The following is a 15,278-nucleotide window of genomic DNA, read 5'->3' on the forward strand; positions in this document are numbered from 1 at the left end:
GGTGGTTGACTTCAGATTGAATGGTGAAGAGAAACCTCTCTAAGGAAACGATATTCACATTGAGATTTAAGTGGCGAAAGGCCCAGCTATGCATGGTTCTGGGGGAAGAGCATTCCAGAGAGAGGAACAGCATAGACCTGAAGGTGGGGCCCAGGAGAATGTTTTCCATAAGGAAAAGTCCAGTGTGGCTGGAGAATAAGGGCCAAGGGGGAGAAGGGGTAAAATCGGGAGGTAGGTAGAGTAAGAATCATATGGGGCATGCAAGCCAGAAAAGAAGTTTAGGTCTGTCCTAAGCGCTATGAGGAGCTATCAGGTGCAAGGGGGTGGGGTGATAAGCAGGAGAATAGCATTATCTGATTTACTTTTCCAACATTCACCCCATCTGTTGTGTGGAGAGTGGGGCAAGAGTAGATATGTTTTTAATGCAATTGGAACCACTGAAGAATGGTAAGCAAGAAAATTGACAGCGTTTGTGTTTGCTTTTGTTTTTGAGAGCTCTCTAAGTTGTAAAGACTGGACTATGGTGGAAAGGGATATACAGAGGGAGCCAGAGTGGAAGAAATGTTAGTGAATTTGAAAGTGATGTGAATTTGGCTATGGAGCTCAGATGGTGTCCTTGGATCGTAAGAAAAGAAACAACCCTTATTGAGAAAAGCAAAATAAGCAAAATATGCTTATTTTTGCATACGTAATCTCTTTTAATTATCACTACTGCCAATGGTATAGTTACTTAGCCCCATTTTTCTTAGATGAAAACTGAAACTCAGAGAGAGATAAATCAAATTTCCAAATATCCAGCAAAAGTAAATGGCAAATCCAGGATTCAAAGCTTGGTCTATGTGACTTAAAGCCCTGGTATTTTTCTACTCTACTATGGTGTCCCTAGATCAGAATTAATAAAATATCTTTGAAATTTCATTCTAAATAATAAAATAATATTCTGTAATATGAAATACATGCTTTATTTAATGGTACTGATTGACATTTAGCTTGTTTCTATGTTTTTGCTCCTATAAACCGTGATAAACATTTTATATATTATTTTACTTCATTTCTGGTTACTTTCTCACCCGAATTCCTAGATTCCTAGCAGTATCAAAGAATAGGATATTCTTAAAATTCTATTCATGTAATATCAATTTATTTTCCAGAAAACTTGTGCCATTTAAACTGCCACTTCACCCAAACCAACATGAAATATAATTTTTTATCTTTGCCAATTTGATAACCAAATTTTAACTCTATTGTTTAATTTACATTTCCTTTACTTACTAATGAGATTGGATATTTTTTACATGCTTCTTAGCCTTTTCATTTTTCTTCTGTGAATTTTATGTTCACTTAATTGTCCACCTTCCTACACGGTGTTGCTATTTTTTTTCTCGGTGGTTTTGTAAGAGCTCTTTATAGAAGAATACTAAGACTGTCTTTAAAAAAAAAAAAAAAAAGACTGTCTTTATCAATTTTTGCAAATCACTTCCCAGAGTGCATTTCACATTTAATTTTTAAATTTTCATGGTAAACATATCATACCAGAGGTTAAGCTCCAGTTACCTGTTGCTGCATAACAAGCCACATCAACATGCACTGGCTTCAAACAACAAACATTTTATTTTTATCTCATGATTTTATGGGTCCCTGCTGGTTGCTTCTTCTGCTCTTATGGCTTACTCAGCTGGCAGATCGGCTGCTCTAAATGGTCCCAAACGGCTTGACTTACGTGTTCAGAGACCTGGCGAGCGTAGAAGGAGGACGGAGTTGCGCCGGCATTGCCAATGAGCCCCAAGGTGTGGCAGCTCCTCCACAGTGGTCTCAGGGGCGCCGCACGTCTTCCTCAGAGGCCCGGAATCCAAAAGACAGTATCTTGGAAACAAGGCAGCAACTTTGTGGCCTTGTGCGAGCCAAGCTCATAGGTCACATAGTGACATCTCCACTGTGCCCTCTTGGTCAAAGCAGTCACCAGTCCTCCCAGACTCAATGGGAGGGAACACACAGGAGGATCAAAGAATTTGTGGCGATGTTTTCAAACCCTCGGTGCGGTATAAAAGTGTTTAAAGAATAAAGCAAACTCCTCTTTACCTTTTAATTTTGCTCGTAATGTTTTTACATGCACCTGATTTTTTTTTTTTTTTAAGATTTTTTATTTATTTATTTGAGAGAGAGAGAATGAGAGACAGAGAGCACGAGAGGGAAGAGGGCAGAGGGAGAAGCAGACTCCCCGCTGAGCAGGGAGCCCGACGCGGGACTCGATCCCGGGACTCCAGGATCATGACCTGAGCCGAAGGCAGTCGCTTAACCGACTGAGCCACCCAGGCGCCCCATGCACCTGGTTTTTAAGTACTTATATAACTTTACCTCTTTTTTTTCTTTGTGACATTTTCCATTGCTTTGTAATTCATTTTTTAAAATTATTTTCAAAGTGTCTGTCTACAAAATCAAGGACATTATCAAATGATATATTTGGAGAAATGACTTTAAGGTCTTTAGATACTTTAAGTACTATGTATTGTAGATGAATTCACTTAATTTATTTCTTAATCCTTTTCATCCTTAAATTGCCATCAGTGACACATTTGAAAATTCATCTAAATATGCAGGTTGAACCGTATATTTAATTATGCAGGTTGCTGTGTGGAGGCAAAAAAAAAAAAAAAGAAGAAGAAGAAGAAGTCTAACTAAATAGTTCATGCTTAGTACTTTGCCACATTTCTGGCTCACTCTTCCAAAATGAACTAAAATACAATGAGCTACTTTTGGCCTGTGTAGTTGGTAGTTCTTTTCAGGTCTTGCAATCATGTTTGAATATTGAATAATTTGATTTATTTTTAAGTAGTGATGGTAGCACTCTCTCTTACAGTGTTTTAATTGGCAAAGAAAAAAAAGCGGCATCCCATAACAGCAACAAAAAAGTAGTAATTATTTTAAAGGACATTCTTCTGGCTACTAGAGAGGAAAGAACTCATTTTAAACATGTTGTAAACTCAGTAAATGCTAAATGATGCTACTCATCTCATGTTCTAAAAACGTCATTGGGGTCTTTTCTTTTATTTTCACTGCTTCCAGAGTTGCATTTCAAAAACTGGTTTTGTCATCTATCTGGGTGCGGAACTGTGCAAAGTGCAGAGAGATGTAAAAGGAATAAGATGTATGATATGCACATGATAGTGATCCTCAGCATTTCTGTCCATCCTGTGTATCTTTCTCCTATTTTATTTTCACCATACCCAGGAAAAAATGGATTTTGGAAGAAGACATTGGAAAAAATCTTATTGTCTAATACAGTTAACCACTGTGAGGGCAGAGGGCTCTATTATTTTTCAACATTTATGCATTGTGTCTTGCACATAGCAGTGCTCTATGAATATTTATTGAAGAATAACTTGGGCAAAGGCACAAAAGTATTTACCAGCCTATTTCTCCTGTCCAGTCTGAATCTGAAGAGTTTCTTTTTCATGGAGGCAGCTGTTTGTGCAGTATCTCCTTCACATCTGTCTTTATTAACTGCCAGGCACACTATACAGGCAACGAACTGGAAAAGTCAAGCCCTTGAGTCCATTTACCATCATTGAATGTTATTATCAGAGATCATTTGAGATCCCATGGCTTTCTAGAGACAAAGTGTTCTCAAATCACCTACAGTGAACCCAGACTTGTGTCTGAATATCCACAAGTTGAGCCAAAGTTCAGAGTATTGGTGCATCCAGCCATCAGGCCTGTATACACGTGTCAGAGCCCTGGCTTTGTGTTTTGGGGACACTTGTGTTTCATAGACATTCAGCAGCTAGAAGACATTCAAGTACTTCTTCATTTCATGTTAAATACAGAATACAGAAAAACTCCAGATCTCTACTCTCCATTAGCCACAAGTAGATATTTCAATTGAAATTTATTAAAGTGAAATAAAACTAAAAACTCAGTTCCTCACTCATACTAGCCACCTTTCCAGAACTCAATAGTCATATGTGGCCACTCACTATGTGAATAGTAAGATATGTAACATTTCCATTACCACACAAAGTTTTACTGAATATTACTACTCTAGAATACATCACTTATATCACATTGCAGAAATTCTAAATTGGATACCCAATTCTGCACTTACTTCTTAACCAACCAATCATGGGCTTTCAAATCTTTTTATTTATTTAAATGTCTGAAGTTATTCCTGTTTAAGTCTTTTTTGAGGAAAAAATGTAGAGAATATTTCTAAATAAGTACCTACAAAATATACCAAAATAAATTAGAGGTATCTATTATCCAAAACACAGTTAAATTTCTGAAAATTGAGTTCACGTGGAGAGAAGTCCCATATGATTTGTAAAAAGTCTAAATTAGAGATGATTTATAAAGTATATTTAACTAATTAAATTACAGCAAAAGCTCAAATGAAAACCTGAAAATGTTGCCAAATTACAGTTCTATCAGATCTGACTTGATAAATAACAAAGAACAATTTCTACCTCAAATACTGTTGTATGCAAATTAGATGGAAACGTGTTGCTGGAAAAATTTACTTTTCTTAAATAAATCTAACTTTTCTCCCTTAGGTATTACTTCCTCATAAATTTGCTTCCTCTGTAACAAATGCCAAATCCTTTCTAAATTATCTCAAATCTGTATTAATGGGAATTAAATGAATGAGAACTTAACACATAATATAACCATGAAAAGCAATAAAGATACACAATAGATTATCTGGACAAAGACTCTATCTAGTATATGTATTAAAATAAATAAGTACATATTTGCATACATAGAAACACAAAAAATTATTCTCTCTTAATCACTATCCAAGAAATCTCTAATATCTTCTAAATGTGCACTTACATTTTGGTAAATAATAGCATTTTTTATTGAAGTATGTATTTATACATTCCTAGTATATAATTTCTCCTTTGACCCCAAAACAATATACTTTGATAACAACTCAGCTTCTTGTTGTCTTCCAATTGAGTAAAAGTATCCTCTTTTTTCTACCTCAGAAGCTGTTCTGGAAGTGAAGCAGCATCTGGTGAAGAGACAGAAACCAGCTGCAGGCGTGCTCACAGGAAGGCACAAGCAAGGACACTGGTTCTTGATTCCACAGGCCAGCCAAGTCTAAATGTAAGTGTGAGGGGCGCCTGGGGGGCTCAGTCGTTAAGCGTCTGCCTTCGGCTCAGGTCATGGTCCCAGGGTCCTGGGATCGAGCCCCGCATCGGGCTCCCTGCTCCGCGGGAAGCCTGCTTCTCCCTCTCCCACTCCCCCTGCTTGTGTTCCCTCTCGTTGTCTCTCTCTCTGTCAAATAAATAAAATCTTTAAAAAATTAATTAAAAAAAATAAAATAAATATAAGTGTGAGAAGCAATGGCGGGTGGTGCAGTGGCCCGGCCCTGGGTGGTCCACAAGCCAACTGCAGATGGAAGTCCCTGTCCCCGAGCACAGGGACCATTAACAGACACTGGGGTATCCAGCCTGCCTGCAGGTCCCATGTCCCATCCCCATCTTCACTGCTGCAGAAAGCCTGGAGGCCATCGCTAATGCCAGGCTTTAAAATCCTCCAGGGTAGAATACATGTGCAGAGTGTGATTCTAGCTGATTTTTAAGCCCAGGCATGTTGAATAGAGTCTTAAAATAATTATTTCCATAGGACCTGACTAGGTATCCAAGTGTTCACCAGATGCTAACAGCTAGATTTTGCAGAGGAAAATTGCTAACTTAAGCTTCTTTTCATGATTCAGCAGAGGGTTTTAAGTAATAAAAGATCTGGAGATTTGTAAAATAAATAATTCCAATGCAAATGGGAAAATTAAAATAATCTTATCATCTCCCAGTCATGTCTGTATGTGCTTTTCTACCATTATCAAATTTCTCTTAATTGGGCCAAGGTTTTGTTGGTTTTGTTGGTTTTTTTTTTTTCTGGCTGATACTTTAGAGTTTTATGTTATGAGCTGAAATGAAGAAATGATTCCTTTCAGATGACTGAAGTGACATGTACTAAATTTTCCTAATGACAATCTAGGATGTATGAAACAGAGCAAGATAAAACAAATGCAGTTTTATTCATATACAATATTGAACATATCCACAATTAAAAACCAACAGTATGCCAATATTTCTTACTCCTTAATTGATCTCTTAGTCGAAGCAATTAAAATATAAAGTACATCATTAACTTTTGAGAACTTTGATTGGAAAAAGGAAAAACACCCTTCTCATAGTATCCTTAGCCATCCTATGCTTATTACCATTGCCTGTTCTTAAGTGTGACTTTTGGACACCCAACTCAGTCTTTCCTGATATTCAATAGTACAATGGCTTTTCATAGTCTATGTCATTATATTTAGTAATTTGAAGAATGAATAGTCAAGATTCCTCAGATTTTTACATTCTCGCTCAAGGTGTACTTGAACAAAAAGAAAAGCATAGCATCTGGCCCTACAGCTAATTCTGTGGGACCACAGCCTGTCTAGAACGAATTCATTCAGAGTTTTTGAAGAAATGCAAATACATAAATGATTTTCCTAAAGTATCACATTTTTACTACAGGTACCTCTAATTATTTTGGCTGTATGCCATCAAAGCCAGATGTTAATCAAATGAAATATTTATAATGCAAAATTATTGAATAAAAAAATAGATGTCCGATTAAGCAACAGCTTATAGGACTCAAACCAATGGTGTATTTTGGAAAAGCTGATGAAGGAGGTATGACTCCATTCCATTCATAATGTCAGGGTAAGGCTCTGAACTCAATCCAGAGAAATTTTATAATTGTTGCAATCAACTACAGGCTCAGCTTCTGGATTTCTTGTAATGAAATCTTGCTGCCAAGGACATTGATGGGCTCACCCAGTAAAAAATTACAATAATAATGTTAAACTAAATCATAAAAATGCAGGAGGTGGTTATTATAGGGTAGAGGAGAGGAATTGCTTATAAAGTTATGATGGAAATATCAAAAATACATTTTATTGAACTTTTAAAAAATTAAGCTTTGTTTTTAAACTAGGGTGCAAAAGCAATAAAATGTAAAGGTTACTCAAAAAACAATTCCATTCAATAGTCAACAACAATGATTCAACAAATGAAAATAAAAATTACATTTATTCAGCATGGTCATCAACTCAGGCAGGCTGAAGCTTGTATATGATAGTTTTCTAATAAAAGTAACCAGCTGAAAGTCACTTTAAAGAAGGAATTTGACAGAAAAAAGAATAAAGAACTTTTTGAGTGGGTTTCTTCTCAGTGAAAACGAACTTGGTTTGTGCCTAATTTCACATAGTATAAGGCTCTAGACATTTTGTGTGGATTTTAAAGTTCCATGAAGAAATTCATTTCAAATGAATGTAGGAAATAACAAAAAAAAAAATGTAAATATGAAAACCATGATAGACTTACGGTTAGAAACATGGAAATAGGTCATGATAACTAATCCTCTGTGTGTCCTCCAAAAGTAAAGAATGTCACTTTTTAAAATTACTTTTAAATAATCTGGAACTACCCTCCTGATCATCTTTTTACTTTCTGAAAATACAGGTTACTGAATCATATGTCATAGACATTTTGGTAGACAGTTTCCATATTTTCTTCAAGTTAAATAACATATATCTCTAAGAGACAATTATCATGGAAATAAACTCCTTTCACTCATTAAAATATCTAATGTGCCTTATGCACAGTAAGCACTTAAATAGCATGGCTTGAACGGAATTATTCCCACTTTGTGTTCAGAGATCAATGTGTCTCTTGGATTAACACTAGAGAGGTGTCTCACACATCGGAATTAATGAACTACATCAGTAACCAAACTATCCATGGAAAATCTGCTGAATTGATCCATATCTGTTTTATTAATCAAGCCCACTGCAGAAGGGCTTTCTTGTGGTTCTACTATATTTTGGAGGTAAATAGAGTGGGGAAACCACAGTTCAATTTAGAAGTTGTTTGAAACATTGAAGAACATGGGGTTTTATATGATATGACAGCCAATAAAGTCCAATTCTTGATGGTTGTAATTCTGATCTATAAGTATATAAATATCCTATATGCATAATTTTAACTTCAGAACATTATGACAGTGGTCAAGAAGACCCTAACTATTATATGAAATTTACTTCTTAGTGACACTCTCTTCCTTATTTTTTTTTTGAAGTAGAAAGGTTTGGAGGGTTTTTTTTGTTTTGTTTTGTTGTTTTGTTTTGTTTTTTTAAAGCTAGCTTGGTACGAACAGCTTTAGTCGAAGCAGCTGGCTGGGAGTCAGAAGCTCCAGATTCTATCCTTGATTCTCCTACCAACCAGGAATGTGACCTTGGGCAAGTCATGAGAGTAAATCTACAATAACAGGGGTAATAATGCCTTACATATGTATGGTGCTTTATGATCTAACAGAGCACTTACACATACAATATCTTATTTAATCTTCCCCCCCAGCCTCCTAAGAGGAGTATGACAGCTACTAACAACCTCCATTACAGGGAGTAGAAATTTGAGACCCAGAGACACTAAATCACTGTTCACAGCCACTTCAATATCAAATGTCAGAGCCAAGAACAGGCACACAGTAGTCCAAGCTGGTCTTTGTCTCCTTGCCTCTACGCCATGCCCCCGCCCTCTGGTGCTTCCTAAGCTGAAATGACTAGAGCAGCACTGCCCAATATGGTAGCCAGGAGTCACATGGCTTGAGCACTTGAAATGTGGCTAGTCCCAGTTGAGATGTATTGTGAGTGTAAGATACACATAGGATTTCTAAGACTTTCAATGAAAACACAAAGAACGTAAAATATCTCAATACCTCTTATATCGATTGCACATGAGGATGATAATATTTTGGACATCTTGAGTTAAATAAAACATATTAAAACTAATCTCACCTATTTCTTTTAACTTTTCTAATGTGGCTCCTAGAAAATGTGAAGTCATATATGTTTCTCTTAGTTTCTATTGTCTGATAGCTCCCATTGTTTCTATTGGATAGAGCTGGACTAGAGGATTCCATTGTTCAGACTTTTCACAGTACTAGGCTTGTTTATGCATCTGTCTTGATGTGGCTGAGACAAATTTCCAAAGATTCTGTTACACATAGAGCAATGCGGATTCAGAGTTGCAATTTGGTCATTCTCATGTATCTTCCGCATGCAAGGGAAACGTCAGATGTCATTAGTTGATGCCTCAAATCGCTCATTCATTAAAAGGGGTCATGTTATACTTGCTGAATGCTTGAAAGGCTTAGAGTACAAGGACCATGGAAAGAACTATAAAATATATTTATGACTCTGTAGCATACTTTATTTTAAAATATGTTCCCATTAAACATTATGAGTGAATGAGACATTGGAGTATTAGGTGATACAGGCAATGTAAAATAGCAATTATATATAAATTTATTATAAAATATGGCATATTTTATTCCCCCTACCAACTTTATATATAACCCCTAAAGAAGGAGCTTATTCCTGTTTTGAAAAATCTAACTGAAAGTCCTCAGGGAAAAAATGGGTTCTTATTTAGGAGACAAATATATATATAGTAAAAAAAAAAAAAAATAGCCCAAATCACTGAAAGCTAACATCTACTTGGCATTTATTATGTGAACTCAGCACTATGCTGAGAGTTAGACCAAGATTATCTCATTTGGGGATTTGAAAATTAGCAGCAGAGAGCAGAAGCTAAGCTCTTAACCATTGCTGCCTCTGACTGCAATGCTATTAGAAATCACAAGGCAACCTATCACAAAAATATTAAAATATTTGGAATTTATTCTATTTTATCATTTCAGTTCCACAAGTGTTTATCCAGCAAACACAATGGATCAGGAATAGCTCTAGACATTGAAGGAATATTAGGTAATAAGACCAGAGCTCTGCCCTCAAAGAGTAGAGAGTTGGTAGGCTTGTGAACATGTTTTTGAAAAATACATACTATCAAAGATTATATGAAGGAGGAGTTACGCTTCACTTTCTAAAGGTTGCAACAAAAATTTTTGTTATTTTCTTTATGTTACAATATTTTTCTATATGTTATGACAGAAATCTTTATAACGCTGCTCCCAGTGTGTTGAAACTTGCCTGTTGTTTATAAAGCAAAGGTCTTATGTTAAAAAAAAAAAAAGCACAAAACCCCCAAAACAGTGTGGTATGAATTTCAGAGGTGTGCTTTCCACTATATATTGTACCCATGTGGAGGAAAGTGGGCTGAAATGATCTTGAATATTTTTTGGAAAAAGGAGAATGCAGGGGCGCCTGGGTGGCTCAGTCCGTTAAGCGTCTGCCTTCGGCTCAGGTCATGATCCCAGGAAAAAAATGAAATCACTGAAAAGTATCCCAAAGACTCCAGGAATTTCGGGAAGCTTACCTAAGAAGAGCTAAGTATTCCAAATCCTACCAGAACTTTATAACTTGAGTTTTTAGTTTGGTTGTGGGTATTCCCATGCAAGGAAGGAGAGATGCTAATATTGACTGATATCCATTTAATATGTGAAAAGCACATTCATAGAGAATGTTTACACAGTCTAAACCAAAAATATAACCAAGCCAATGATTTCAGACCAGATCACTCAGTCATTACTTAGCTTCCTTTCTTCAGTGAGTCAAATCATTGACATGAGCTTTCTTTGCCACTTTTCAAACGCAAATCATCTATTATCATGAAAACCTGGCTACTTCCAGAGTTTCTGATAGACCAAAGAATAATGAGACATTCATTCCTTGAGTTAAAAAAAGAAAGGAATTCTTAATCTCAGGAAACAAACTGAGGGTTGCTGGAGTGGTGCGGGGTGGGAGGGATGGGGTGGCTGGGTGATAGACACTGGGGAGAGTATGTGCTATGGTGAGCGCTGTGAATTGTGTAGGACTGTTGAATCACAGACCTGTACCTCTGAAATGAATAATACATTATATGTTAAAAAAAAAAAATAAGATAGTAGGAAGGGAGAAATGAAGGGTGGGAAATCGGAGGGGGAGACGAACCATGAGAGACTATGGACTCTGAGAAACAAACTGAGGGTTCTAGAGAGGAGGGGAGTGGGGGGATGGGTTAGCCTGGTGATGGCTATTAAAGAGGGCACGTACTGAATGGAGCACTGGGTGTTGTTACACTCAAACAATGAATCATGGAACACTACATCAAAAACTAATGATGTAATGTATGGTGATTAACATAACATAATAAAAAAAAATAAAATAAAAAAGAAAGGCTGTCAAAATCCTCCTGATTTTAGGCACTTATGAAAAATACGCTTGGGGCGCCTGGATGGCTCAGTTGGTAAACGTCTGCCTTTGGCTCAGGTCATGATCCCAGGGTCCTGGGATAGAGCCCCGCATCAGGCTCCCTGCTCAGTAGGAAGCCTGCTTCTCCCTCTCCCACTCCCCCTGTTTGTGTTCCCTCTCTTGCTGTGTCTCTCTCTGTCAAATAAATAAATAAGTCTTTTAAAAAAAAGAAAAATACGCTTATAAAAAAAAATATATGTACTAAAAACATATTCCTCTTACCTCAAAAATATATACCATGCATTATGGAGATCATTGTGGAACAAGTAAATATCAAGGCTCTTTTTCCAAGTTCAATGTCTGTCTAAGAAATGGAAAATAGTAACACTTGATTTTAAGGAAAATAGAACAGTACATGTGTTTCTATTGGCATCTATGAAATAGGAATAAGAGTAAACACTCACAAAAGTTGTTTAAGGATTAAATTAATAGTAGATGTAAAATGTTTAGTGCAATAGTTGGTGCATAGTTAATATTCAGTAAGTGTCAGCAATTAGTAGTAGTAGTAATGTCATTATTATTTATAACATGGTAATTCCTCCACATACACCCTACCCCACCATCAAACCAAACTCTTGTGATTCGCCACACTGTTTCATGACCCCACACCTTGCACATGCTGAGCTCTCTTTTTGAATATCCTTTCCCTGCTTTCCCTGGTGAACTCCTACCCATCACCCCCAAAGTTCAGCCCTGAAGCTTCCTCCTCCTACATGTCTTCCCTAATGCCTTTGCCTGTCTTGGCTGCACTTAACTGTTTCCCAGGGTATCCTGCATAACTGCCTCTCCTAGCAACTGAGAATGTGACTTTTTTTTTACTTGATCCCCCTCACTTCCAACACACACACACACACACACACACTCTTCCAACACACACACGCGTGTGCCTCACACTTCATTTTTTTTCCCTGTAGAAATGTCAGTTGTAATGAATGAATCCACTCCTGTATAAAAAGATAAAGTTTTTTTTCCTTCATGAGTAGGAATCAGGCTAGAATATGTACTTGGTAGCCTTAGTTGTGAGGGGGAAATTGGGTGAGGGTGGGAAAAGCTGGAGGATGCAACTTGGCAGCCCTGGGACCTGGCTCTGCCACAAGCCTAACCCTGTGGTCTCCAATGAGTCATTTAACTTCTCTGGACTCAGTTTCCTTCTCAACAAAATGAGAGGGTTGTACAAAATATTCTCTGAGGATCCACCCAGTGCCAACATGTATATGATGCTGAACATTGCTTCATCTCAGTGGTTCTCTAACTTCTGCAGACATCAGAATCATCAGCAGGGCTTGTTAAAACACTGATTCCTGGTCAGCAGGCCTGAGATGGGGACCAACTATTTACATGTTAACAAGTTCCCAGGTGATGCTGAAACGATACATTCGGAGAACCACTGACTAATCTTAACACAGGATTCTGACCTTGTCCAGTAGTCACCTGGCCAAGAGCACTCCTGATATGCAAATTCACAAGGGATGGAGGCACCGAAACCCAGGCTTCTGTGAGGCTACCATCAGGAGGACTGGGAGCCTGTGGGTAGGTCCCAAGAGCGGCCACAGAAGGCAAACTTTGCTGAACAAAACAGTTCTGTTAAAGGCCTACCTTGTGGGGAAGAGGCAACCTGAGTTCGCAATGCTGTGAGGCACAGAAAATAGATTCCCAGGTTTGACCCATTTGCTAAAACCACTGCCGCTGAAGTTACAACGCATTACTGGTGCCATCTAGCGATGGCTCTGAATTACTGCATCTAGAGACGACAATGAAGTGCTTTCTTTTGGACACGGCTTCTTTTTTTTACAGAACTATGTTCAAGATGAGAACCCTTAAGAATAAGCTCTAATGTACTCTGGTACTGTCCACATTTGTATCTAGGTACTATAAAAATAAATATGCGTATATCACTTACTATGTACTAGGCACTGCTCTAATACTTTATATATGTTCAGTTATGCAGAGCAACCCAATGAGACAGATACAAGTATTATCCACATTTTCCCAGAAAGGAAATATAACCTCAAGATACAAAAAAATGTAAGGACCTTGCCTGAGGCTGCCCAAACAGTAAAGCCTTACAGCTGGACTTGAACCTAGACAGCTCCCGGAGAGAGATTACTCTGGCCAGCCTTTCTTATACTGGCAATTTAAAACAGTTACCAAAACAACTGTTACTTGTAAATAGTTATGAGGTCCCAGGTCAATGTCTGAAAAAACTCATAAAATACATACTGAAGCAATGAGTTTTTTTCTGATTCTTCCTAATGAAATCAATTCATGTGGATAAAGACATGCTTCTACCTACACAAAAAGCGCAACAACTTGGAATCAACTTCCAACTTATCATGCAGCCTTGGACAACTCGATTAACCTCTCTGGGCTCCACTTTCTATAAAGTAGGGAAAAAATTAAAATGTAATTTACATTGTTTGGGAGTTCTTTCAAACCAGATTGAATTGTAGAGTTCGAGTTATCCAGTTATGTGATCACAAGAGCAAATACAGAGAGGATGGGCAGTGACTGTATAGGGTTTTCTTAAATGGTCCAACGGGTGGGAAATATGCCAGGACAGAAGACTCGATATTCTGGTCTCTTGTCCAGAAGCGCAGTAAATAATAACACTCATGGCATTTGCAGTGAAGTGAAGAGCTCACCCAGGGAGATGTACGTTTCTCTTGTCTTCCTGGATGCTGCCCTTGGCCTGTGCACCTGAACCCTGCACTCCTGCCTGTTTCGGCCTCCCAAGAGTCCTCACCAAAGGGCTCTTGCAGAAAACTCACATCTTTGCTGGTGGACTCAAGTTCAACCCCCCTCACTTCAGACTCTTTTATCAGAGATTTGCTTGGATTTAAACCTGGTCCTTGCTAATTCTTTTAGCTTCTTATCTAAGACTTGTGTTACTAAACTATTTCTTACCTCAATAACCCAAACACTACAGAATGGTTACCAAAACAAAGCACTAGTGGTTTCTTTTTATTGTGTACATATAATATGTTAAGATCTGCTGATATAAAGATTCTTGATAATGAAGGAAAATAAACACGTAGACAGAGCTATAGAAATAAAGGGTAATAAAACATAGTAGAGTAAAATATCACTATCTCGCTTACTAGATTTTTTATGTCATTCCAAGTATTTGCACAGCAAACTCAGAATTAAGCTAGATAAAGTTTATTATCAACCTTATTTGAGAAATTAAGGAAATTGAAGCACAGAAATTTTAAACAGCTTCAAAAAAATAAGTGAATCATTGAAGGTCCATATATCTCAATTTTTTGGTCTCTGCTGGCCCCACAATTATAGTTTCTTTCAACAATACAATCTTGATACAGGATGACTACCTCCTGATACTTTGAATTAGAAAGAAGTTCCTTGTACAAATATGGTAGAAGTAAAAGATTAATTAGACCTTAAGCATAGTAAAAAGTATTAATTCGCTTCATCCCAGCTGAGGAGCGAAGAACGTTCAGCTATAAAAATGGGCAGAAATTTCCTCGATCGTATCAGTGGTACTGGTCTGTTCTCTTGTGCAAACTGCGATACACTCCTGACCAACCGCTCAGAGCTCATCTCCACTCGGTTCACAGAAGCCACTGGCAGAGCATTTCTTTTTCACAAGGTAGTTAACCTGCAGTACAGTGAAGTTCAACACTGGGTCATGCTCACTGGCCGCCACATGGTTCGAGATGTGAGCTGCAAGAACCGCAGTAGCAAACTGGGATGGATCTATGAGCTCGCCACCGAAGACAGCCAGCGCTCTAAGGAAGGCCGTGTGATCCTGGAACGCGCTCTAGTACGAGAGAGTGAGGGCTTCGAGGGGCACGTACTATCTGATAACTCTTGAAGAGAAAGAGATAACTCCATCTTTTCCCAGGTCTCCTTCACGGAAAACAAAAATCTACTTACATACGCTGTCACCTTAGCATCAGGGTCAGATTCATGAACTGCGGAACAAGAGGTTGTGAGAATCTAAGAGGGAACCTTTTTTTCTTCTTTCTTTCTTTCTTTCTTTCTTTCTTTCTTTCTTTCTTTCTTTCTTTCTTTCTTT

At 37.7% G+C, this 15,278-nt stretch overlaps 2 protein-coding genes and 1 long non-coding RNA gene across 5 annotated transcripts in view; 2 read left to right on the plus strand and 1 right to left on the minus strand.

The window, feature by feature from the left end:
• The window catches only part of LOC118017370, a 683,373-nt gene that overhangs the window by 658,840 nt on the left and 9,255 nt on the right, over positions 1–15,278 (minus strand). The gene's annotated exons all lie outside the window — the stretch shown is intronic.
• The window catches only part of COL8A1 (collagen type VIII alpha 1 chain), a 160,622-nt gene that overhangs the window by 99,450 nt on the left and 45,894 nt on the right, over positions 1–15,278 (plus strand). For all 3 annotated transcript variants that reach the window (XM_035015219.1, XM_035015218.1, XM_035015220.1), the window contains one exon: positions 4,983–5,103. The gene's annotated coding sequence lies outside the window, so the exon portion shown is untranslated. The remainder of the gene's footprint in view (positions 1–4,982; positions 5,104–15,278) is intronic.
• LOC118017369 (protein yippee-like 5) lies at positions 13,563–15,265 on the plus strand. Its single transcript, XM_035015225.1, has one exon. It carries the CDS (start codon positions 14,709–14,711, stop codon positions 15,072–15,074), a length of 366 nt encoding a protein of 121 aa, XP_034871116.1. The 5' UTR covers positions 13,563–14,708; the 3' UTR covers positions 15,075–15,265.

This window comes from Mirounga leonina, unplaced genomic scaffold (genome assembly GCF_011800145.1).
Source record: "Mirounga leonina isolate KUSES-001 unplaced genomic scaffold, KU_Mleo_1.0 Mir_169, whole genome shotgun sequence".
NCBI classification, from domain to species: domain Eukaryota; kingdom Metazoa; phylum Chordata; class Mammalia; order Carnivora; family Phocidae; genus Mirounga; species Mirounga leonina.